We start from the raw sequence: 23,713 nt of genomic DNA, 5'->3' as shown, positions 1-23,713 counted from the left end.
GCTTGATGCCCTGTAAGAAACATAGCCTTAACTTTAGTGCCTAAAATGTTGGATAATGTAAATATTTGACAAAATATTGTACTAATGTAAATATAAGAACATTTACAACTCTTCTGCCTTGGAACCGATACTTAATATTGATTCTACCACAGATAGTAAGGGTTTAAAATAAAAGAGAGAGGATTAAATGACGTGTCCAGAGTCACAAAATAATAAGTGTCAGTTGTGAGGTTTGAATTCAGGTCTTCCTGCCTCCTAGTTCAGTATTCTATCCACTTTGCTGTCTAGACACTCAGTCTACCTTCTCTGTTATCCTTCCTACTACTCACTCACTAAGTATAAATAAAACCCCGTTCAACAGCTTGCCTTGTCTTGTCCATAGGCCTTGCCAATTCTTGACTCTGGGTCTTAGATTTTGCTATTTTCTTTCCCTGATGCTGCCTTTCTGTCTAAGTCCTACCTCTTTTTCAAAGCCCTTTCTAACTCTTCAAGTCCACACTGATCTTGCCTTTTCTGCTCTCCTATAGAACTACTCAAACTGGCATAGAATTCTATGACACCAAATTATTATGTAGCTCCCTTGTGTATATGCTATATATATGTACATATATATATACATATATATATATGTATATATATACACACACACATATGTGAATATGATATGCATATGTCATTTAGATTCTAAGCTCTTTGGGGGGACTTTATTTTGTCATCTTTATAAAATACTAATCAAAGAAACCTACATCTCTCTTTCCAGTCAAGAGATGGAAGAGGGGTACAAAATGTCACACATGGTGTCAAAAGTCATAGTTTTTACAGTCAGTCTCACTTAAATGTTTTTCCTCCTTCTGGGGGAAGGAGAGAGGGAGTTGAGTGTATAGGGATGTGAGTGATGTAAAAGAAAAGACATTGGGGAAATGGAATAAAAAAAAAGAAACCACCAAGCACAGAGCTATGTCCCAAGAACTCTTGGTAAACACTTACTGAGTTTGAACCTGGATTGGGTTTTTGAGCTCCTGTTCAGTTTATAAGACATGGTATATTAATATTTTTGGTATAATATATTTATATTATACCAAATATATTTATACATAGTATATGTTACACATAATCTAATATTTATTATACTATATATAAACATATTCACCCACATATATGAGAAAATTAATGAAATGGGTTTTTCATTTTTCAAAACAATTCATCCTCTAATAACGAGGGATCCCTAAGTACATCAAACTTAAAATTTGGTTCACAAAACATCGGTTCATGCATTATCTGTCACAAATACCTGAATTATATGGAGCAAGGCATAGCAGAAAAAGTGTTGGACTTATGGTCAGGAAGAACTGATTTCAAATTCAGTCTAACACTTACCAGCAGTGTGACCCCAGGCAAGTCACTTAACCTCTGACTGCCTCATTTTTCTCTTCTATAAAATGGGGCTAATAATAGCACCTACACCCAGGTTGTTGCGAGGCTAAAAGGAAACAATTTTTGTAATCTGTTTTGCAAACTTCAAAAGCACTATGTAAATGCTAACTATTAGTATTATTAAATCTCCATTTTGTTTCTAATGCTTTACAAGTAAAAAAAAAGCCTTCTAATTAAATCTTTAGCTAAATTTTTCATTTTTTCTTGTACTTACTTTTGATTTCTACTCACATGATTCAACCCTTTACGAAGCCATTTTAGTTTACCATGGCAGGTTTGATGGATCAATAATATTTGCCAAGGTGAGGGGGAGAGGGCTTTTATGTTCTTAAGGGGTCACTAGCTGATGCCCTTGTTACAGAGAATTAATAGCAAATGATATAAACAATAGCTATGATTTCACTTTTTAAAAAAGGCATTCACCACTTAATAATAGCAGGGCTCTGTTATATATATTTTGCATTTGATGTTTAGCAGGTTGGTCCCTTGCAACGATATTGCCACTGCTTCAAGAGAATAGAGTTAAGTAGAAAGGACACCTGATTGAGAAAGTCCTAGAACAATTGGGTTCCCATCCCAGCTCTGCTATGGAAAAAGCTGTAAGACCTTGAACAAAGTGCTTACCTTCTGTTTTCTCTTCTGTCTAATGGTGATAAAAATAAATCCTCCATCAGTCACAGAGCTGTCAAGGTAAAAATGTAATAAATGATGCAAAAGTACTTTGGAAAGTTAAAAGTGCTGTTCTGGCAGTTTTATTATTGCATTTTTTCAACCAGACTGTTTTTAACAGCTGCTTCTGCCTTCCATCAAGACTCCGAGGACATAAAAATGGGGTTTCATAAGCTTGGTCACTTCTTTTCCAAGAGCTAATTTCTAGATGGGGTGATTGTTTCACACATTCCATGCTCTCCTAATGGGTAGCATGAGGTAAAACATGGCCTAGTGAACAGGTCAGGTCACTGATCCTAAACTCAGAAAACTTAGCAGTTAGTTCAACTAATTGCAACTGACAAGCTAGCCACTTTACCATTGAGCCTCAGTTTCCTCCTGTTTAAAATGATTATGATAATGCTTGCAAGTTTTTTAAATCTCATGACATTGCTGTGAGAAAGTTATTTTTTAAACCTTTAAGCACCACAAAAATGAAGGCTGCTTTCTTTTTTCGGTATTGCCAAAATAGAAAGTGGCTTTTCATAATTTGTATTGCAGAGAAGAGTTATTCTCTACATAAAGGGTTTTTCATTTTGTTTGGAAAATGCTATTTGAACTGACAAATTTCCTTTCCCAAGAAAATAATAATTCTATGTCTGCAAATTAAATGCAAATTTTAGTATCAAGTTGACTTATGCTCATTTGTCACAAAAGTTAGCCTTCCAAATGAGTTCCAAGAAATATCAGACGTCATTAGGGCCAAAGAGGGCATCCATAATTTTCCTAACCATTCTAATGGTATTTTTAACCATGATGCCAGGGGAACGTTGAAGATGTTAAAGCTCTTATGTGTGGTGTTCTTTGTGACCCCAAATAAATGTTTTCCCCTCTCTCATAAATGGAGAGGAAGATTTTTTCTAATGCAGTAAATGAGATCATCTAAATGGATAAGCCCCAAACTTAACCATTTTTCATTCTCAACATGCTCAGTAAACATTTGTTTATCCTTCTATCTGTGGGCAGCTAAATATATTTGTAGTGAATAGTGACATTCTGCTCTCCTGGTTCTACACCTGTCTGTCTGAGCCTTCTTAGTCTCTTATTCTGTTTCCTTCTCCATATTCTGCCTCCTCCTGCCATGTGGATCTATCCTGAACCTTCTTTTTATACTCTCTCTCAACATGAGGACAACAACTTCCACTGGTTCACCTATCTTCTCTGTGCAGATGACTCCACTCTCATCTCTCCCGAGGTTCATTTGGTAATGACAGATGCCCAATGGACAGTTCCATGTGGATGTGTGTCGTAGGTATCTCAGACTCACCATATCTCAACTCACCCTCTTCCTGGCTGTTGCTGACTGTGAAAAGTTAGTGAGGAGTCGTCATCATCATCCATTTTCCTCCTGCTCTCACTGACTCTAGAGTCAGAAGACCAAAGTTTTAGTACTGCCCTTGTCCCAACCTGTCCCTGTGACTGGACAAAGCACATCACTTCATTCTACCTCACCCCTTCATCTGTAAAACGAGGAAATTGGGCTCGATTAATTATGAGATCCCTTCCAGGGCTAAATCTATGATTCTGTGAATTCTCTGAGTGCCCCAGGTTTGCTTCCTGGGAGTCATCATTGACTCTTCATGCTCCATCACTCTTCATAGTTCATAAATTTCCAAGTATAGTTTCTGCATGTGTGACTTCTCTCTCTCTCTCTCTCTCTCTCTCTCTCTCTCTCTCTCTCTCTCTCTCTTCTCACAGTCATCCCCTTTAACAAGACTACTCAACAGATTTTCCATTGATCTCTTCATCCCCAGTTTGTTCCAATCCATGTTCCATAGCTGTCTAATGTACCAGTATGACCATGTCATTCCCTTGCTCAAATATCCTCACTGGCTCCCTATTGTCTCTAGGATAGAATGCCAGCTCCTCAGGCATCCGGTTTTTTGACACCCTGACTCCATCCTGTCTTTCAAAGATGGATTACTCATTGTTCCTCCTTAATACACTTTATATTTTATTTTATTTGCAGTTATTTTATTTTTAATTTTAATTTTGAATATTTTCCCATAGTTACATATTTCATGTTCTTTCCCTCTTCCCCAAACCCCCCTAACCCTTAGCCGATGCACAATTCCACTGGGTTTTACACGTATCATTGATCAAGACCTAATTCCATATTATTGATAGTTGGACTAGAGTTATCGTTTATACACTTCATAGTTTAAACAAACTATTGTACTAGTTTTTCCCCACTGAAGAAATTACATCTTTAGCCTGCCTGCCTTTGTTTAGGCTGCCTCCATGCCTGGAATATTCTTTTTCTTTCACCTCCACTTCTTGGAATCCCTAGCACTGTTCAGGAGTTGACTCCTACATGAGACCTTTTTTTAATTTTCCTACATTTGTTAGTATCTCCCCCATCCCTCACCCCCAAAATTTGTTTTCTGCATATCTTGTGTTTTCTTACCTGTGTACATGTTGTTTCCTGCTAATAGAATGTATGTTCTCTGGAACTATCTTTGTTTTTGTATTCCTCACATCAAGGTACCTAGCCCAGTGCCTTAGGATCATAGGATAATAGATTTAGAGAAGAAAAGGACCTTGGAGATGCCCTCTAATCTATGCCCCTATTTTATAGATGAGAAACTGGAATTCATATAGCTACTAAGTGTCTGAGTTAGAATTCAGACTTTGGTTCTCCAACTCCATTGGCCCACTCAACTGCCTGTATTTGTCCCTAAGAAGTGACTAATTGCTTATCGAATTGAATGTCTTTGAATTAATCCTAGAGTATCATTCTTAGTGTTTTGTTGCTTCTTTGCTCTAGGTTCCAGGGGCAGATAGCAGGGTAAGATTAGTAGGAGAGAAAGACACCAGGAGAATAATGAGAAGAGCAGAATCTCATTATAGGGCAGAAGGAGTGCCCACTCATTGGTTGAAGTTACAAGGAAGCTGATTTGGGCATGGTATGAGCAGAGGAAATCTGGAATAGACTAATGGACATGTGGTTTCTACCATGCATTTATTTTTTTCCCAGAGCAATTTAATCAGAGAGGCTTAATTACCATTTCTCGGGGATGTTTAGACAAGATTCATGATTTGGGTAGAGGCTGGACTAGATCTTTTCCAGTTCTCTTCTTCAAAAACCTAATTTGAGCAACTCCTTCCAACCTCGTCTTATTCCCTTGTTCCCTCTCTACTGTTTCTGAATTGCTGTGCCCCATTTCCCTAGGCCTCCAAATGTTTTCATTATGAGAACACTCAGAGGCAAAATTAGAACTTTTGTACTTATATTTGTTCTCATGAGAGGTCAATAAGATAAGCAAAAAGTCATTGTTGCTTCTCTGCTTAGCTGTCACTTTAGTAACATGATAGGATTCTTCTGTAGCCAGGAGTCTAACAAGGAAACTGGCCAGTCCTGATGTACCCTCGAGCCATTCTGGGTGAGCCATGCAAGGTCAATCCAGCTAACAGCTGAGAGAAGGAGCACTTGCCTAGATCCATTATGCTTTCAAATTTCAGTCTTATTATTGCCTCTTATTCTTAAAAATCACAATCATTCACTGATATTTTATGCCCCATTGAGCCTTCCTCTCTAAGAAAAACAGTTTAAAAAATGATCTGAGAGGATTTGTAATATTCTGCATCCATCATCTCCTGCTTCACTAAGGGGAGGGAAGTGTGTTTTGTAATTTTTTAATGCTTTATTTTAACATTCATTTAAAATTGTTTTGAGTTCCCAATTCTCTTTCTCTCTCCAACCCCTACCCTATCCATTGAGGAGGCAAGCAATATGATATACATCAGTTATACATCTGAAGTAATGCAAAACATATTTCCATATTAGCCATGTTGCAAAAATAAGTAAGATAATTTAAGTAAGTGAAAAATATATTACAGTCTGTGCTCAGAGCTCATAAGTTCTCCCTCTGTGTGTAAATAACATTTTTTTTCTTTGTGAGTCCCTTGGAACTATATTGGATCATTCTATAGATTAGAGTAGCTAAGTCTTTCACAGAGGATCATTGTTACACTTTTGCTGTTACTTTTCTGGTTCTGCTTATTGCACTTTGCATTAGTTCATATAGGTCTTTCTAAATTTTTCTAAAGTCTTGTCATTTCTTATAGGACAATAGTTTTTATCACATTTATATATCAATGCTTGTTCAGCCATTCCTCAATTGATGAGTATATCCTCAATTTCCAATTCTTTCGTAACCACAAAAAGAGCTACTGTAAAAATTTTTGTACATATAAGTTCTTTTCCTTTTTCTTTGATCTCTTAGAGATACAGACCTACTAGTGGTATTGCTGGATCAAAGGGTATGGACAGTTTTATAGCCCTTTGGACATTGTTCCAAATTGTTCTCGTCTGTTCTTCTAGACCAATATTAACTACTCCCAATTTATCTGAGTTTGGCCATTTTCATTTACGTTTTTGTTGTATCATTTTTTATATTATTTTCTTGGTTCTACCCACTTTGATCTACATCTTCATATGAGTCTTTCTGTGTTCAAATTTTTCATATTAACTGTTTCTTATGGAACAGTAATATTCCATTTTTTTCTCAGTGTGTTCAGCCATTCCCTAATTTAGGGAAATCTACATTGGTTCTAGGCCTTTTGTTACCACAAAAGTGCTTCTGTTAATCTGATGTATGAAACCTTTTCTATGTTGAAAACATGTCTTATAGTGGCATCAATTAGGTTAATTAATTAAATATCCCATTGTATTTTGATAGATTTCAGCCATAATGCTACCAATATTTCCTGTTAATAATTTTTACATTGATTTTTAAAATTTGGAATTCTGAAAATCAGGTATTATTAGTCACTAAAATGACTAATGCAGACTTAAGAGAAATTCTAAGGTGACAGCATTAGAGTGAAAGTGTCAAATTAGAGGGAAAGGCTGCTTACCCAGGACTGATTCAGGTTTCATCTGAGAGATGGCATAGTATATGAAAAGAATATTAGATGTGAAATCAGGAGACTAGCTAAGGAAAGTGAGGCTGGGTGAGGTTTTGCCACATACTTGCCATCGCATAATTTGAGCTCAATTCTCTTATGATTCCAAACCTAGAACTCTTAAGTCCTGCATCCCTTAGTTGCATTGTTTGCTGTTTGCAAACGAGAAAAAATGGTTTAAAAAAATAAAACAAAAAATCCTGCCTTTATGATAAAGAGAGAAACTCAGATCCAAATCACCACTCCGAATGACTTTTTTTAATTGCCCTAAATGATGTGTCAGAAAACATCATAGTAGGGATGCCAGAGAGTAATGGGGGTTAGTGACATTGGAAGTACTATTATGTTGACCGACCTGGGTCTGGAAAGCCCTGCCTACGTTACTAAGCAAAAGCTATTTTCTCAGGTTTTGTTTAATTTTCCAAATATCTTATGTGTTTTCCTGAATATCAGGATTCTTGGTTCTCTGTTCCAAATAAATATAGGTTATTACTTTTGGTTATTTTGAAATTTGTCTCTTTAGAAATTTTAGGGCAAAACTTTCTAGTATTAGTGATTGCCAAAGCACCTTTTTTTTTTTTTTTTAAATTTCTGTTCAGAAAACATACTTGTTCCCATTATGGCAAACCTTTTTCTCTCAACAGGGTCAAATCCTATAAGGATGCCCTGGATTGTCATTACTTAGCAACTATAGAGTAAACTGTCTGCTTACCTAGTTCTAATAGCTAGTTGGTTCTGTACAGCTCTATTTTATGAGTCCACAGTTCAGTGGGCACAACTGAGTTAGACTTGTCCAACAAGGGTGACTTGTCAACACTGTGTTGGGTCAGAGAGTTATATGTAGAAAACAAGGAGGATTGCAAGGAACCATTTCTAAATAATCAAAACTTTGACGTTAACTCCCTAATATTTTTTGCATTTCGACCTCCTAATTTAAAAGAAACTTCTATTCCTGAAGGAACTAAACTAGGTGTCATGTTTATCATCATTTCCCAAATAGGGGAGTCCTATTTTATTTATAGTTGACGTTCACATTATCCACAGCTAGGGCACACAGTAGATAGAGTAGTAGTTCTGGAATCAGGAAGACCCAAGTTAAAATGCAGCCTTAGACGCTTACTGCTATGTTACCCTGGGCAAGTCACTTCACCTCTGCCTCAGTTTCCTCAACTGTAAAATGAAAAGAATAATCACACCTGCCTCTCAGGGTTGTGGCAAGAATAAAATGAGGTAATATTTGTCATGTACCACAGTGCCTGAAAAATAGTAGCAGCTTAATAAATGCTTGTTGCCTTCCTTTCTCCCTTTATAATGACAGAATAATGCAGGAGAATCTTCTTCTCTCATGTTTTTACAAAGATAAACTAGACAGAAATATCAGGGAGAAAAGAGTGGATTTGGGATTGACTTTGTCACCAGGGCTTTGTCAAAAAGGAGGCAAGCAGGAAGGAACCAGCCAATATGGCTTAGCTATACAAGCCTGGCACTGAGCAGATTATATGATATGAATGTGTTAGCTATAGATTTTTTCAGTTAAATGATGAGTTAAATGACAAACTTGCAGTTAAGTGCGATGGTGATTCATCACTCAACTAGTACTGGGCAGTATGTATTTTTTAAAGCTAGTATCAAATGTAAAAAAAAAAGTTTATCAATTTTCCAAAGCAGGAATTTAAGGAACTAGTTCTTGCAGTTCAAATTCTATTTGTATTAGGAGGTCAATTTCTCCATCTCCTTGTCACTAGCCAGGGATTGGTTTTGCTTGACAGCCTCTGGAAGGACATCAGAGATGACAATAACAAGACATGATGTGGGCTAACTGGACACCTCTCCACCTTCTCTGTGTCTCTGAGTAGTCATTATCTGCCAAAAAGTATCTACCAGGCTTTGTCCCACCCCACAACGCTGATAGGCTAAGACTAGGATCTTCCTGTTTTAAGAATTCATTTAATGGAGATTTTATTGGCTTCTGAGCCCTCAGAATCCCTACAGATGCACCAGCAGTTTCTGGTGGATCTGTGAAATCTTCAGTTAGATGGCAGAGTTTGTTGGTTCTTCCCCCAGTTTTGTGGGGCTCATTGCTTCATTTGAAGCTCTTTTACATCATTGCTGGAGGTGTTTCTGTGAGCAGCTGGATTTGACTAGAACTGTAGTGTCATCATTTTTGTTGAACATTCCCTAGTTTTATAATTTAACTGCGGGGGCAGCTGGGTAGCTCAGTGGATTGAGAGCCAAGCCTAGAGATGGGAGGTCCTAGGTTCAAATTTGACCTCAGACACATCCCAGCTGTGTGGCCCTGGGCAAGTCACTTGACTCCCATTGCCTATCCTTACCACTCTTCTGCCTTGGAGCCAATACACAGTAATGACTCCAAGACGGAAGGTAAGGGTTTAAAAAAAATAATAATTTAGCTGCATCTTTGCATCTCTCCCTTCCCATAGTCCCTTCTTGGATATTTCTTTTTTTTTTTTAATTCAAAGATATTTTCTTTTCCTAAGTACGTGCAGTAACAATTTTTAGCATGTGTTTTCCAAAATTATAAGATCCAAATTGTCTCCCTTCCTTCCTTCCCTCCCCATTCTTGTAGATGGCAAGTAATTTAACCTAGATTCTACATGTATTATCATGCATAACATACTTCCATATTAGTCATTGTTATAAGAGAATACTCATATAAAAGCAAAACCCCAAAATAAAACTATAAATAAACTGATGTGGAAGATAGTCTGCTTTGATTTGCATCCAACTCCAATAGTTCTTTCTCTGGAAGTGGATAACATTCATTGTCATAAAGTCCTTCAAATTGCTTCTTGGACATTCCTAGAATAGTGTTGCCCAGTGGTAATTTGATTTCAATGGGAGGAGATCCTCTATGAATCAAGAGGCATAGTTAACTACCAGAACCGCAAAGAGCTTTGCACCCCTTAAAGGGCACAATTTACAAAACAAACTAATAAAATAGGAAGGAGAAGATTGGTTTTTGGGAAGTAAATGTGATATAATAATCAAAATACTATAACAAAACTTTTTAATGAATAAATAAGCAGTTTCCTACCATGTATGCCAAGTCCTGCAGTAAATCTGCACAGGGAAAAAAAAGTGGCATTGCTCCAAGCATGTGGGAAATAGGGGGAAAAAAATCTGTTTTTGCTATTTTCCAGATCTTCATTCAGCATTTTAGACTTTAGGGGAGATACAAAGCAAAGGCTTAGCAGAGACACAAGGTTGTAGCTTCGATCTTCTCCTGAGGCTAGAATCCAATAGAATGCAAAACAAGACAAGATGGTGCTCATTCTTAGAGAGATGAGACAGAAAGGCAGGGGCAGGGAACTCTCCGAAAGGTAGAGGCTAAACCACAGTGACTGAACTGACAGTGCCATCAGCCAAGGAGACACCTAATCACTCCTTCATTCAGTAGCTGTTTATTATATGGTTCTGCAGCGTGCAGAGCACTCTAATGGTCCTAAGGAGATTTAAAGACCAACGAAAACCTGGTCCCTACCGTCATGAAGGTGACAGTTTAGCAAGAGGAATAGGAACAAGATATGAATATATAATACAGTGTCATAGATATATGAATAATCCCATAGTTGAGACTAGTTTGAAAAGTACCAGGTGCTGTGTGGTTCTGAGGAAGGAAAGAAACTTCATGAAGGTGGTACCTCTGAAGTGGAGAAGATTTCCCCTGGTTCCAAACTCACAATGGCATCCATCACAGAGAAGGGGTTTGGATATTTATTGTTTAAAGCTTTCCAGAAGAGGAATGAATTATATCAGGAGATACTGGGCTCTTTCTCACTAGGGGAAACTTTAAATGGAAGTCAATTTGGTAAGTAAAAATGTATCAAGCACCTTCTATGTTTTAGGCACTGTACCAAGCACTGGGGCTACAAATACACAGAAAAGATAATCCCTAGGGACCTAGGCAGAGTCCTGACCTGGCAACAGGAGGACCTGGGTTCAAATCTCACCTCATACACTTTCTAGATGTGTGATCCTAAGCAAGTCACTTAACCCCAATTACCTAGCCCTTGCCACTCTTCTGTCTTAGAATTGATACTAGATTAGAATGTAAAGGTTTAAAAAAAAAAGGAGAAGGACAAAACACAAGAGGAGCCAAAAAACAGATTTGGAGGGTTGGTGAGGGAAGTGAGGAGAAGAAGAAGAGGGATGACATGGAGGGAAAGTTAGAGAAGTCCTGAAGTAGTGCAGCCAGGTGAGACATATGAAATGTTCTAATTCTGATTTTGGAGTTCATGGCTCCAGCCTCCAGTCAGGAGCAGCAGGTAGTGATGAAGTGAAATGCCAAGGATGGAACCTTTACAGGATGCTGGAGTTTCCCAATAATGAACTTCTTGGGGGCACATAGAGAAGTCCATTAGAGAAGTCCCCAATAATGCAGCCTGGTGTAAAATGAGGAATGTCTGAGTGGAATTTTCTTCTTAAATGGAGGCAGAAATGCTCCATCCTCCAATCAGATAGACCAAGGTCATGGATGAGGTGCTAATGGGAGCTTGCAGGATGATGTTTTCCCAGTAATTCCTGGGATATGGTAGAGAAAAGTCAGAAAAGTGAAAGCTGTGTGAGTACTTGTTGGAGATGATGTAGAAGGGATTCTTGGTCCCAGCTCAGACATCCCCATTTTACAGTGGAAGAAATAGAGGCTCACGAAGTTAATGGACTTGCCCATAGTCACATATGGGCATAACTGAACCAGGACATAACTGAACTAGAGCTAGAACCCAAGGATTTTCAACGTGGAATAAAGTTAAAAGCAGCTAGGTGGTGCAGTGAATAGAGTGCTGGATCTGAATTCCGAAAGACTTATGTTCCTGAGTTAAAATCTGGCCTTGGACACCTACTAGCCCTGTGATCCCAGGCAAGTCACTTAACTCTGTTTGCCTCAGTTTCATTGTCTGTAAAATGACCCAAAGAAGGAAATGACAAACCACTCCAGTATCTTTGCCTACAGAATTTCAAATGTGGTCACAAACTGTGACTGAAACACTGAACAATAACAACAACAGAATTCAAAGCAGTTATGATGTAAGCCAATAAAACCAAGAAGGGTGTTGGGGAGGTGAACACAGACTAGTTTATTAGATCCTACTTTACTAAAATCAGAAGTATAACTTTACAAAACTGGTGAAACCTACAGGACTTGTTACCCCAACAACAGAATGGGTTATTTTACTATATTCTAGCAATATTTCATTCACTCAATCAATCAGTGGTGGTCCAGTGGGTTGTTTTGCTACGTTCAAGAGATATTTCAGTCACTCAGTTTAGTCACTTGTGTGGCAAAGGCAACTAGATGGTGCAATGACTAGAGCAGTCAGCTCTGAGTCGGGGAGACCTAAATCCAAATCCAGCCTCTAGACATTTATTTAGCTAAACAATCTCTGCCTCATTCCCCACATCTATAAAATGGGGGAAACAATAGCATCTACCTCACAGAGTTGTTGTGAGAATCAAATGAGATAATAATTGTAAAGTGTCTAGCATTGTGCTGGGCACATAGCAGGAGCTATAGAATTATTCGTATTAATAAGAATTTATTTAAGCACCTACTATGGGCCAGGCACTAAGCTAAGCATTGGTAAAAAATAAAAGGACGAAAGCCATCTGCTCTCAAAGAACTCATAGAGCCTAGTTGGGGGGATAATTTCTGTACATTTATATATTTTTAAATGGGCTCTTCAGGAAGTAATTGAAGCTTTGGGGACAACTTTGATCTTTGAAGATTTCCCCTTTCCCTTCTTTGGTGCCCTTTTTCTTCCCAAAGAAAGAATACTAGACTAGGTGAGCTGTGGCTCTGACCCAATGGGACCAGTCCCATGTTCATGGAACAGAGCACAATATGATGAAAAGAGTCCTAGAGTGGAAGTAGTAGGATCTTCTGAGTTCTAGTCCTGGTTCTTGAGGAAATGACAATCTCTTCCTAAATGTTTCCCCATTTATAAAATGAAGGTGACACTGGAATTACTTCTAAGACAGGATCCTTGTGAAGAAAATGCCTTGAATATAGCACACAACTATAATGGAATTAGACCAAATTCTTAAGTTTGAGGCAGTGGGGGGGGGGCACTGTGTTGGACCCCCGTCCATTCTCTGGTGTGTAAGTGTGAGTATGAATTATGAACTGACTCAAATTCAGGATCCTATTTGTCCAGCCTCCTCTTATACCAAAACCCTTTTACGCATTCTATAATTTATGTTCCCGCCAAATTATACAATTTTCAATCCTGGCCCCCCATCTAGCTGTTTTCTATCTCTGTGCCTTTGGTTTATGTCCCCTACATCTCGAATGGATTCCCACCTCTTCCTATCTGTTCATTGAGGTCCCTTCCTCATATTCCATACATTCTATGAAGTTCCCCCCCCCCCCAGCCTCTGTCTCCTAACTGCCTCCTGATACTTGGGACCCGTCCTTTGAATCTCTCTTTCCTTCCTACTGAAGTTCTATTTGTGTACCTGTCCTCCTCCATTGACCGGTAGACTCCTCAAACACAGGATTATTTCCCTTTCATCCTGGTGTCCTCAGCACTGTGACTTTCATGTGGAATGGGCACTTGACGCATTTGTGGTATGAAACAGAATTGTCCTCAGCCTCTGAAGCGGAGGCATCTTTTTTTCCAGTGTTAGCCTGCATCCCTTGAAAGAATATCCCATTAGGCAAACTAGGTGACTCCGTGGAGCTGGAGAGGAGAGGTCCCAGCTTCAAATGTGACCTGAGACCCTCACCAAGTCCCTTAACCCCCTTTGCCCCTTTTCTACCTTGTAGCTGACCCTTTGTATTACTTCCAAGGAAGAAGGGAAGGGTTTAATTTTGAGAGAGAGAGACAGAGACAGAGACAGAGACAGAGACAGAGACAGAGACAGAGACAGAGAATGAGAACATCCCTGTGTTACTGGTATCTCGAAAGCAAGACCATTGGTGCAAACTGACCCCTCCTTTCCTTCTCTGCCCCAGGTGGAAGTGAAGCCATACGTGCTGGATGATCAGATGTGCGATGAATGCCAGGGCACCCGCTGCGGTGGCAAGTTCGCTCCCTTTTTCTGTGCCAACGTCACCTGTCTGCAGTATTACTGTGAATACTGCTGGGCCAGCATCCACTCCCGGGCCGGGCGGGAGTTCCACAAGCCACTGGTGAAGGAGGGGGGAGACCGCCCCCGCCACGTCCCCTTCCGCTGGAGCTGAGTCCAGCGCCTAGCTCAGCCACAAGTACTGGAGTAGATAACTTGGAGGGAAAAGAGCGGCTGCCTCTGGGCTTAGAGTGTTCTGGAAATCTGTGCATTCGTTCTCGACTTTAAAGAAGAAATGGGTCTTTTTTATTATTATTATTTACAGTCATATTACTGAACTCAGTGTCCGGTATAATGCAAACCTGCAGAGTGTAACTGTCCTGGCTCGCACTTTGACTCCCCCATTGTCTGCTTGGTACCTTAATTCTCACCCAAGACTTGTCACTAGTGACAATTTGTAGACTGCCATTCTCATCGGCCCCCCTCGGGCCGATGTTTGTGATGACAATTTTCTTTTGTAGAATTCTGATTGTTCTTATTTTTGAAACCAGAGCATGCACTTATTTTCAGAAACTTTAGCGTTGCCCCCTAGAAGATGACTTACCAAAGGTAATCCTCACAAAAAAGTAGGTGGCAGATGTAGCAACAACCTCACTGATGTTCAGCAATCCTTAGTTTGGGTCATTTAGAGTAAAACTAACCCTTCAAGAAAAAGAAGCCTTTAGTTGCTCTCCATTTCGACTTATAAGGATGTTACCTCATAAGCTGTATCTTTGATTTTGTTCTCCCCCCTCTCCCCCTTTTTGGATTTTTTGTTCTGCTGAGGATTTTGGTTAGATCTTTTAGTGTTATCTAAATGATGCTGCAATAGCTTTGGCTGCTATGAAAATGGTACTGTTCGTACCATGATACTCTATTCAAGCTAGGGTAGCGATCGAGTGAAACCAACCCACACCACACGTCTGTCCTGTGAGTTAGAGATAGCGACCACTGACGGAAGGAGAGATCCGCACATACCGACAGGAAGCTTCCAAGGAGGGTCAATACTTTTGACTGCATGTTTACTTAATCAGGTTGCTGCATGCAATAAATTTTATATCTAACGTCTAGTATAAAACTTGCCCACGGTGCACAAATTAAGAATCTACGTAGGCTACAAAAATACTCATTTAAAGAGACAAAACACAACCACCACAGTTTGGGGGTGTTTTTTTGTGTGTTTTTTTTCCCCTTCTTTTTTTTTTTTCTTTTTTTCTCCAAAGAATTGGTTGTCGACTGGAGGAAAGCATGCCTCGGTAAAGAAATACTTAACGAAATTAAGAACAGCCCCTAACAGAATGACCTATATCACAACTACTATTAAACCTAGATGTAGGATATTCTTCAAGCAAATTTGTGGATGGTAGATGAAGTACTTTGCGGTGCTCTGTTATATATATACATATATATATATATATAAATCTATATATTGTGCAATTTATTTTATATAGTAAAGTGATTATGTCTAACTGTGATCAAACTTAACTGTTTAAAGCCTCTGTGTCAGACATTAACAAATTGGACAGTCCGTAACCGGTATATTAACGAACACGTGAGCTCTTAGTTACAACCTCCTAATGCTTGTCCCATTTTACATAGCTTCAGATCTTGTCCGGAAAACCAAAGAGCTCATATTAGCGTACATACACTAGGAATCTATATCTTAACGTATACAATCTATAGAGCTAAACTTGTCAGATTGACAAACTCGGTCCATTTTCAGAAAGCGGGGGGAAAAGGTGATGCTAAAGAAATGTCTGCAAGCCAGGAAGGCGGCGGCGGAGGAGGGCTTCTGCCTGTGTGAAACTCACTTCTTCCTTCCCTGAAAGGGAAATCCCGCGAAGCTCGAATCCTACTCGGACCTGCAAACACGGGTTGGGGGGACATTTTTTTAGCATGCACTGCTGGGCGGCAGAGAGTCCTATCTTAGACACACGTAGTGTACTGATGATGGTGAAAATCTGTCTACTTTCTTTTCTCTTCTTCCTTCTCTCTGTTGTGATTCTGGGGACAATCTGACTGGCTACGACACTGCAGAACAGACTTTCCGCCATTGTGTTGTCGCACGTGCCGCTGTGATGTCCTTGTTCTGTCTTGAATTTGTCGCCTTTTGTTTCTGTGGCTTTTTGTTCCTCCAATGTTCGGTTCTGATTCTTGGTTTACATGCCGTGGATTTTTTTTTTTTTAAAGGAAAAAAAAGTTTGTTTTTGTTTGTGTTTTTTGTTTTGTTTTGATTAATTTCAAATGCTTCTTATAGTTCTCCCTTTTGGGTATTACTTCTGGGTTTGGGGGCAGTATTGCTCTTTGGTAACCCCAGAGGTTTTTTTTGTGTGTGTGTGCGTGCGTGTGCGTGTCCTTGTGTGTGTGTTTCTGTGTCTTCTTTTTGGTTTTGTTTTGGTTTGGTTTTCATCTGTGAGACTTTTTTGTTATGCACTACTTACCTTTGGTATCTAGACAGTTTCCAACAGTTGGCTGGTGATTTTTTTTTCTTTTTAAGGAAAAAGGCATGCTTTCTGGCTGACACGATCCTTTGCAATACCTCAATTTTGAAATATAGGAAAGAAAATGATATTTTCTAAGTAAGTTTATTCAGAAAAAATATATATTAATTTAATTCTGCAAGAAAAAAATGATTTAACAGATGGGTAACTTTATTTTTTTCATGCTTATTTGCGGTTTTTTTGAAAATGAAGAAGTTAGAGCTTTATAACTATAATATTAAAGATCCTATCTAACCTACAGAAACCTACCTAGTTGTGTGGAAGGAGCAAAACTTTTTGAAGACGCACCCCTCTTTCTCATACTAAAATCACCCCGCCAGAGAGAAAGCTGGAAGACGTACAGCATAGAGTTGAGTTCAACATTGTTGTGGAGAATAGGTTGAAAATAAACTCCATTTGGTGCTGAGAGCTGTGAATAGACGGTGAAAAATATTTTCCCTTAATTTGTATATTTCTAATCAAGCGTTGATTATGCACGACTGACCAGAATTGTGAAAGAGTTCTTCTGTTTGTATTTTTTTAAAAAGAACTTTTTTAGTTTATTAAATTATAACATGTTCCCTTTTGTTTGTAAATAAGTGTGCCCCCCCGAGTTGTTAATGTTATATTAAAAGAGAGGGTCCTTCAAAAAAATTATTTTTTAAAAAAATCCACAAAAAGGTGTTCTGAACTGTAACTTGCCTGAGAAGCGCCTGGGGTCCTACAGGCCTGCCTTGGCCATTCCTTGGTGTGAGACTTGAACTTGTTTTTTTGAAGGCTATAACCTAACCTCGACTATTTGTTGTTATGTGCAATACTGTTTGTACTGTTTGTATAAAAAATAGAAAAAAAAGTAAAGAAAAAAGGCATAAATCTTTATTGCAGATTTATTTTCATTGCAAACTTTAGACATTGTGATTCACTGAAATCATTTTTCTACTGTCAAATATGTACCTTTTCTTCATGCTGGTATTTTTTCAATAGTAATGTAGCCTTTGTACTGAGACAAAAATTTTCATTGTTATTTTTAGAAAGATTTTTTGCTAAGAAAAAAATTAAACATATTTACATATTTTTCATTTTATTTCGTATTTTCTTTAAAGAGTGCTTTCTCAATCATTAATAGAGTTGTTTCTGGGAGGGACTTTCATATCTGGTCAATGTCATAATATTATTTTGTATTTTTACTTGGAATAAATTAATTTTATGATGCTAATTCCTTAAAAGTTTATTTTTTTCATTTTCGGTTATTTTTGAAGCTAAAACCTTTGTAATATTGTTACTAAAGTGTCTAGTTTTTTGAAATGCAAAGCTTTCTGTATTAACTTGCTGAAGTGGTTTACAGTAGGTGACAATGAATAAATGGCTGGTTATGTAAAGTGATTGGAAATGTAATGAATAATCGGGCAATAAAAAGACAGAATGGAGCAGAATGTGTGATATTTTGAAAAGCCTTTTCCTTTATTAAAATGGTTTAGTGTAAGACTAGGGATGTCACAGTACAGTTCACAAGGAGGTCACAGTCGATTTATCCAACACCGGTCCTAGCTCAATCCTGTGGCTTGAATCAAGAAATGAAATATATGGCATCACCACCCCCCCTTTCCCAATTTCCCCCCCAAACACACACATACATACATACATACATACATACATACATACATACATACATACCTCCCCCAGGGCCAGAGCTCTCACTTGCCCCACCTGACTCCATAATTCTCTACCACCAGCTAGATGGACACTTTCCCCAAAGACAAATCTTGGACGTAAGCTTCCAATGGTGACAGCCTTGACAGTTCGGAGATGGAAGTGGCTGAATTCACACCGATTTTTCTGTGTAATTCAGATTGCCTGGCCAAACCCCTCTTCCCTCTGTTGATGACCCAACCAACAGTCTCGTGGCACCACTGTCTCTGAACCATCTCAGCCCTTCTCCTCCATGTAATTTGTCCCATTTGTCCATGCGTGATGGTTTATCCTCTTCACTTCTTCTGAGATCCTCTCTCCCCCCCCCCTCTCTTTCTCTTTTGCTCTCTCTCTCTTTCTCTCTTTTGCTCTCTCTCTCTTTTCTTCTCTCTCCCTCCCCCTCTCTCCTTCTCCACCCCACCCCCCAATTTGGACCCTCTTTCCTTTTAAACCCTGCTGCTAAAAGCAGAGGGACCCTTAGCCCTGGGATCTAAAATTTGGACAGAAAAGCTATTTAAACTAGAAAACTGGTGTTGAGTAAACAAAACATGCAATGACTTGCACTATCTAGACGAGCTATTTCTACCTGTCATTGATGGCCTCCTATATAACGCACTAGCAACGGAGTCAAGCAGTAATCAGTAACTCGGAGAAATACGTGTCCAGAGCGGGCTATTGTGTGTGCTCTATGTATTCAGTTTTGTAAATAATACCTAGATTAGATCAAGTTGTAATGTAAAATTTTGACTCCAATTAGGTAATCCAGGTTGGAATTTTACATGAATTTACCAGTAAGTGGTGGTTAGGGTCAGAAGAGGGGGAAATTGGGAACTTCTTGCTTAGTGGTTACAAAGAATATGCTTAGATTTCCGCCTATATCTTGTGTTTTTTTTAGCTTGTTAGTGAGGCATGGGCTAAAGCAAGATGTAGTACATTTATGCAATTAGCAAATAACTTTGCTAATTTCCTTTTATCTATTAGATTAGCAACAACACGGCTTTTTAAATGGGAAAAAGCTCCTATGTTAATCCTTTGAGTATTGTGACATCTCTACTTGCAAGGTCTGAGTGAAAGATTAGTCACAGACTAGTACAAATGTCATTTCTGTTGAACTGGTTTCTCTGTACAACTGTTGCTTCTTACACTAGTCTGTATGATATGTCTGCCTAGAACCCTTCTTTCCTTCTTTTTTTTAAAACCAAACCTTCCTCTCTATCTCAGCCACTCTAGTGTTCCATCTTACCTCAGAGTATTTTACGATCGCTGCTGATGACATACTCTATACCCCAAAAAAATGGGTAAATGTTGGGTCAGGAAGTGGATGGATGTGTAATTCTCGGGACGTTGAAATTTATACAAAGAGGATGCCTGGCTGCCAAGTAGAAAACTTGGGTGCTAAGAAGGGGTTCACGCTGGCCAGTTTTCTTTTCCTGGACGTGGTTCTTTGGGGTATAAAGTATTAGTTGTTTGTACTTTTTGCTGTCAAAACGATGCACATTGACTTTTGGAGTGTTCTCGGCTAAGATCTCTGTACTTGTTTTCCAACTAACAACTAATTTTCAATGTATCGTATCTTTTATTACCTGTTCTCTTAGATTGTTTTTTGCTAGTAACCCTTACTAAGCTTTTTGCCTTTTGGGCTTGGACTAATGCTTGTATGGAACTGCAGTACTGTGACTGAAACATGGAGCTCAAGTCTGCTAATGCTTACAGCTGCTTAAACTTTGTAGTTTGGACTTCATTTTTTCTGTAACAACAACTTATTAAATATAGTTGTATGAAGTACCGATACTTGTCATCCTTTGCCACTTCTCCCCATCCCTAAACGTGTGCTGAGGAATGCTCGGGAGTACAGGTTTTGCTCTCCTTTCCCAACGGTGTCTGTCCTAGTTCCTTTGGAATGGGATTGATTTTGGGGGGTGGGGAAGGGGACCCCAAATCCTTTTCATTGAATGGGCTAGAATAGAATCTCTTTCATCTAGCTCCCATAAACTTGAGACTAACCGTTTAAACGTTTCTTCTCCTTCCCCTGCCCCAGGCTCATTTTATCTGCCTTTCCTCTTTAAAATCAAAAGTTAATTTGAGCATGTGTGCATTCTAAAAATCCACACTCCCTGCGGAGGAAACACTGGAGGGAGCTCACCGGGCTGACACGGCCATTCTGTGCATGTGCGTGCTATATGGAACTTTGGAGATGGAATTAGTTTCTTATAACAGCACTTACCATGTGGAATAATAATAATAAAAAAATGTTAAGCCATGCCTTGGAACTGTAAGTGTGCAGAGTTCAGGGTTCTTTGCTATTTTTAAGACTTTAAACATTTTTTAAATTTACCTGCTAAACAAAAGTTTGAATCCTTTAGAAATTAGTTCATGAAGCCTTTATTTTGCTATCTAGAGAGTTAAGAGAGTTGAAGACCTTGTTGCAGTTCAAAGGGGAGGGAGAGGTTGTACTAGAGTAGAAAGCCCTTAGACTGTCAGCCTGTCCAGCCCCTCAAATAGTTTTATCACCTTCATAGTTGAAATATGTTGGAAAACTCAAAACTTTGAATGGAAAAATTGCAAAGGAACTCTTCTGATTACATCAGACATGGATGCTCTCGTTTCCTAACCAAGGAAGTTGATTTGCACCGTTCATGACTGGAAAAGAAAGGAAACTCCAAAAAGGGTTTGTTGAACACTCCAGACACAGAAAAGTGGAAAACAGGGTGCTGTCCCATTTAAAGAGGATTTGATAGTGGTAGAATGTTTTTCTTGCCCCTAAAAAACCAATATGGCAATGTTACCTACTCATCCTCTCTTCCCCCCCTTCTTCCTCCCTTTCCCCTAAGCACAAAGTCTTCAGTAGTGTATAGACAGTAGAATAGAGACCTTTCTTCAATCATTTCCAGCCTCCAAACAGTCCATGCCAAATCTACTGCAAAGTTTGAAGAAAGAAGTCCCCAAATGAGGGATACATTCGTTGAAATGAGAAAGGGTTAGTGGGAAAGGCCATGCATGAGTTTGCAATCCCAAGATGTGAATTGGAGTCCTCATTGCCCTATGGGTGAGTCACTTTTGCTTCTCTAGACCTGTTTCCTCCTCTGAAAAATAGAGGCAGGAATGACTATGACTCTAAATCCCACGAGTTTAGCAAATGCCCACTCCATACTGATTCAACAATGAAGTCCCTTTTCCTTCCTTTGCCCTGGATCCCTCAATTAGCCCTTGGTTATGGTGCAGAGGTCTTGGCTTTTCTCTTTTTTTATTAAATTAATTTTTAAAATTATATTTTTACTAATTACATGCAGATATAATTTTTAGCAATCAAACTGTTTTCTTAACATGGAGTTGAGAGAGTAGTTTGGGGAAGTACCCAAAAGCAGAATTAGAGTTCCTCTTAATGAATTCAGCAGTAGAAATCTCAAGAAACTATTCTCATTCAAGATGGCGGGAAAAGGCAGAAATGTGCCCCATGATTTTGTACCTAAAGAGAGACCCTTAAAACACTCACCTTTTCAAAATGGAGGTGCAAAGCCTCTAAGACAAGCTAGTGTTAGTGGGAAGAACAACTGGGCTGGGAACCAGGAGTCTAATCCTGGCTATGTCACTTTGGGCCAATCGTGTTCCTTTCTAGATCGGCTTCCTCTGTTAAAGGATGGAGTTGGGTTACATAATGTCTCTGTTTCCATCTCTAACATTCCATGGAAATAAAGATCAGGCTTCAGGTAATGAGTAGTCCCCCCTCTTACATGCTTTTAACCCACTCCACCAACATACATTCATTTTCTATGTCTCGTCAGATTCTCTTGGTGCCTTTATTGAACATCCTGTAAAAACTAAATTAAATTAACACTCTCTGGTTCTTAGTTTCCAAAGAGTTTATTAATATTTACTTGAAACAGAGAGCATAGAGATGGAGGGACATTATCCCTATTCTAATCTCTACAGCTAATCTAGCCACATGGAGCTCCCCATCATGGCTCTCAGCCAGCATCCTGCAACCCACTCTTTTATCTTCTCCTTTACCCCAGACCTGTAACCTTTAGTTCTAGGTCGCTTCACCTGTGACCTGTGTTTGGAGTGTTCTCACATGATGTCAAGCTAGCAGTCCAGGGACACAGGTAAGACCCCAGGAGATTCCCTTCACACAATCTCATGTTTAGCAAAATGGGTTCTAGCTCTTATTTCATATCCTATGAATTCAGGGCTGAACATGTGAGATATAGAGTGGGAATGAGTGGAACTAGAACCAAACTCCATCAAACAAACTTCCAAATCAGGGTTGATTTTAGCTTTCTTCCCTGGGTAAAAACAAAAATAACACATATAGAAGATAACATACTCTGGTTCTGGAGCTTTTCAGTATAAGAAAATTAGGCAGCCAACCTTGGGATTTAAATATGGAGGCTGAGGGCCAATCCTACCTGGGAAGACCAAGAATGCCTGGTTAGCTTTCGGGCAGGAGAAGTTTGGGTTGTCTCTGAGACCATGGGACATGGTCTAGTGCTGGATTGGAGTGAAAGAACTTTGGTTCAGATCATGGATGTGCTATTTGCCCACTGTGGGAGTCACATAACTTCCGTGGTCCTCACTTTCCTTGTTTGTATAATGAAGGGATGGGACTAGATGTCCTCCGGGGGACCTTTTAGTAGAACCTTGTCTTCTAGTAGAAACTTATCACACATGGGAGGATTTTAAGCTTACTTCACAGACCTGGAAAGTTGGAAAGGACCTTAGTGGCCAACTAATCCAACTTAATTATTGAACTTGGTTATTATGTAGGGTTACAAAAAAAAAATATCCTTCTCTGGGCATTTTTAGTGAGGGTACACCTGATGTATTTAAACCAAGGCAAAATGAAGCATCTGTTTTTCAAATAAAGACTCTACCCCCCAAGGTTATTGTTATTTTCCAGTTCTTCCTACACCCCATGGAAAGTCCTTTAAGAAGGCAAAGAGTTTTGAATACATTTCTTTGAAGGTTTGGCTGAGGACTCACTCCCAGAAAACAAACCTTCTTTGTGTACTTCCATTGTTCTTATATTCCCAGAAAAGACTCAGAAATCAGTAGCCATTTGGTTGAGTACTTTAGCAGTCATATAGTCTTCTAACTCCCTCCATTTCTAAAGAAGGAAACTGAAGAACATAGTGTCCAAGTGACTTGCCTATAGTCACAGCTAGTAAATGGCAAGTGTTGGGTTTCCTTTCCTTGGAGGTCTTTGGGTAGAGGGTGGACAACCACTTACAAGCTATGGCATTGTGGAAGTTCATTTCATGTGTGGGTTGGACTTGATGGCCAAAGTCCCTTCCTACTCCAATTCCATGATTTTGAAATCTCCCAATTACCAGGCCATTCCTCATTTCACTATACTATCTTACCTCTTAACCAGTCTCTTTTTAAATTGCTACCAGAAAATATTAGTAAATTTAAAATCACAGAATCTGAAT

At 39.0% G+C, this 23,713-nt stretch overlaps 1 protein-coding gene and 1 long non-coding RNA gene across 7 annotated transcripts in view; both read left to right on the top strand.

Moving 5' to 3' along the window:
* Positions 1 to 14,251, top strand: part of CPEB3 (cytoplasmic polyadenylation element binding protein 3) — a 182,990-nt gene extending 168,739 nt beyond the window's left edge. For all 6 annotated transcript variants that reach the window (XM_044665675.1, XM_044665676.1, XM_044665680.1 and 3 more), the window contains one exon: positions 14,024 to 14,251. In XM_044665675.1, the coding sequence (XP_044521610.1) occupies positions 14,024 to 14,251 (228 nt within the window). The remainder of the gene's footprint in view (positions 1 to 14,023) is intronic.
* A 2,273-nt stretch (positions 14,252 to 16,524) lies between these two features.
* On the top strand, positions 16,525 to 18,032 carry LOC123236324. Its single transcript, XR_006505416.1, has 2 exons — positions 16,525 to 16,694; positions 16,858 to 18,032. It is a non-coding gene; the product is annotated as an uncharacterized LOC123236324 (long non-coding RNA).
* The last annotated feature ends 5,681 nt before the right edge of the window (positions 18,033 to 23,713 follow it).

Source organism: Gracilinanus agilis, chromosome 2 (assembly GCF_016433145.1).
Source record: "Gracilinanus agilis isolate LMUSP501 chromosome 2, AgileGrace, whole genome shotgun sequence".
Classification (NCBI taxonomy): Eukaryota; Metazoa; Chordata; class Mammalia; order Didelphimorphia; family Didelphidae; genus Gracilinanus; species Gracilinanus agilis.
This window is presented reverse-complemented; position numbering and strand designations above follow the sequence as displayed.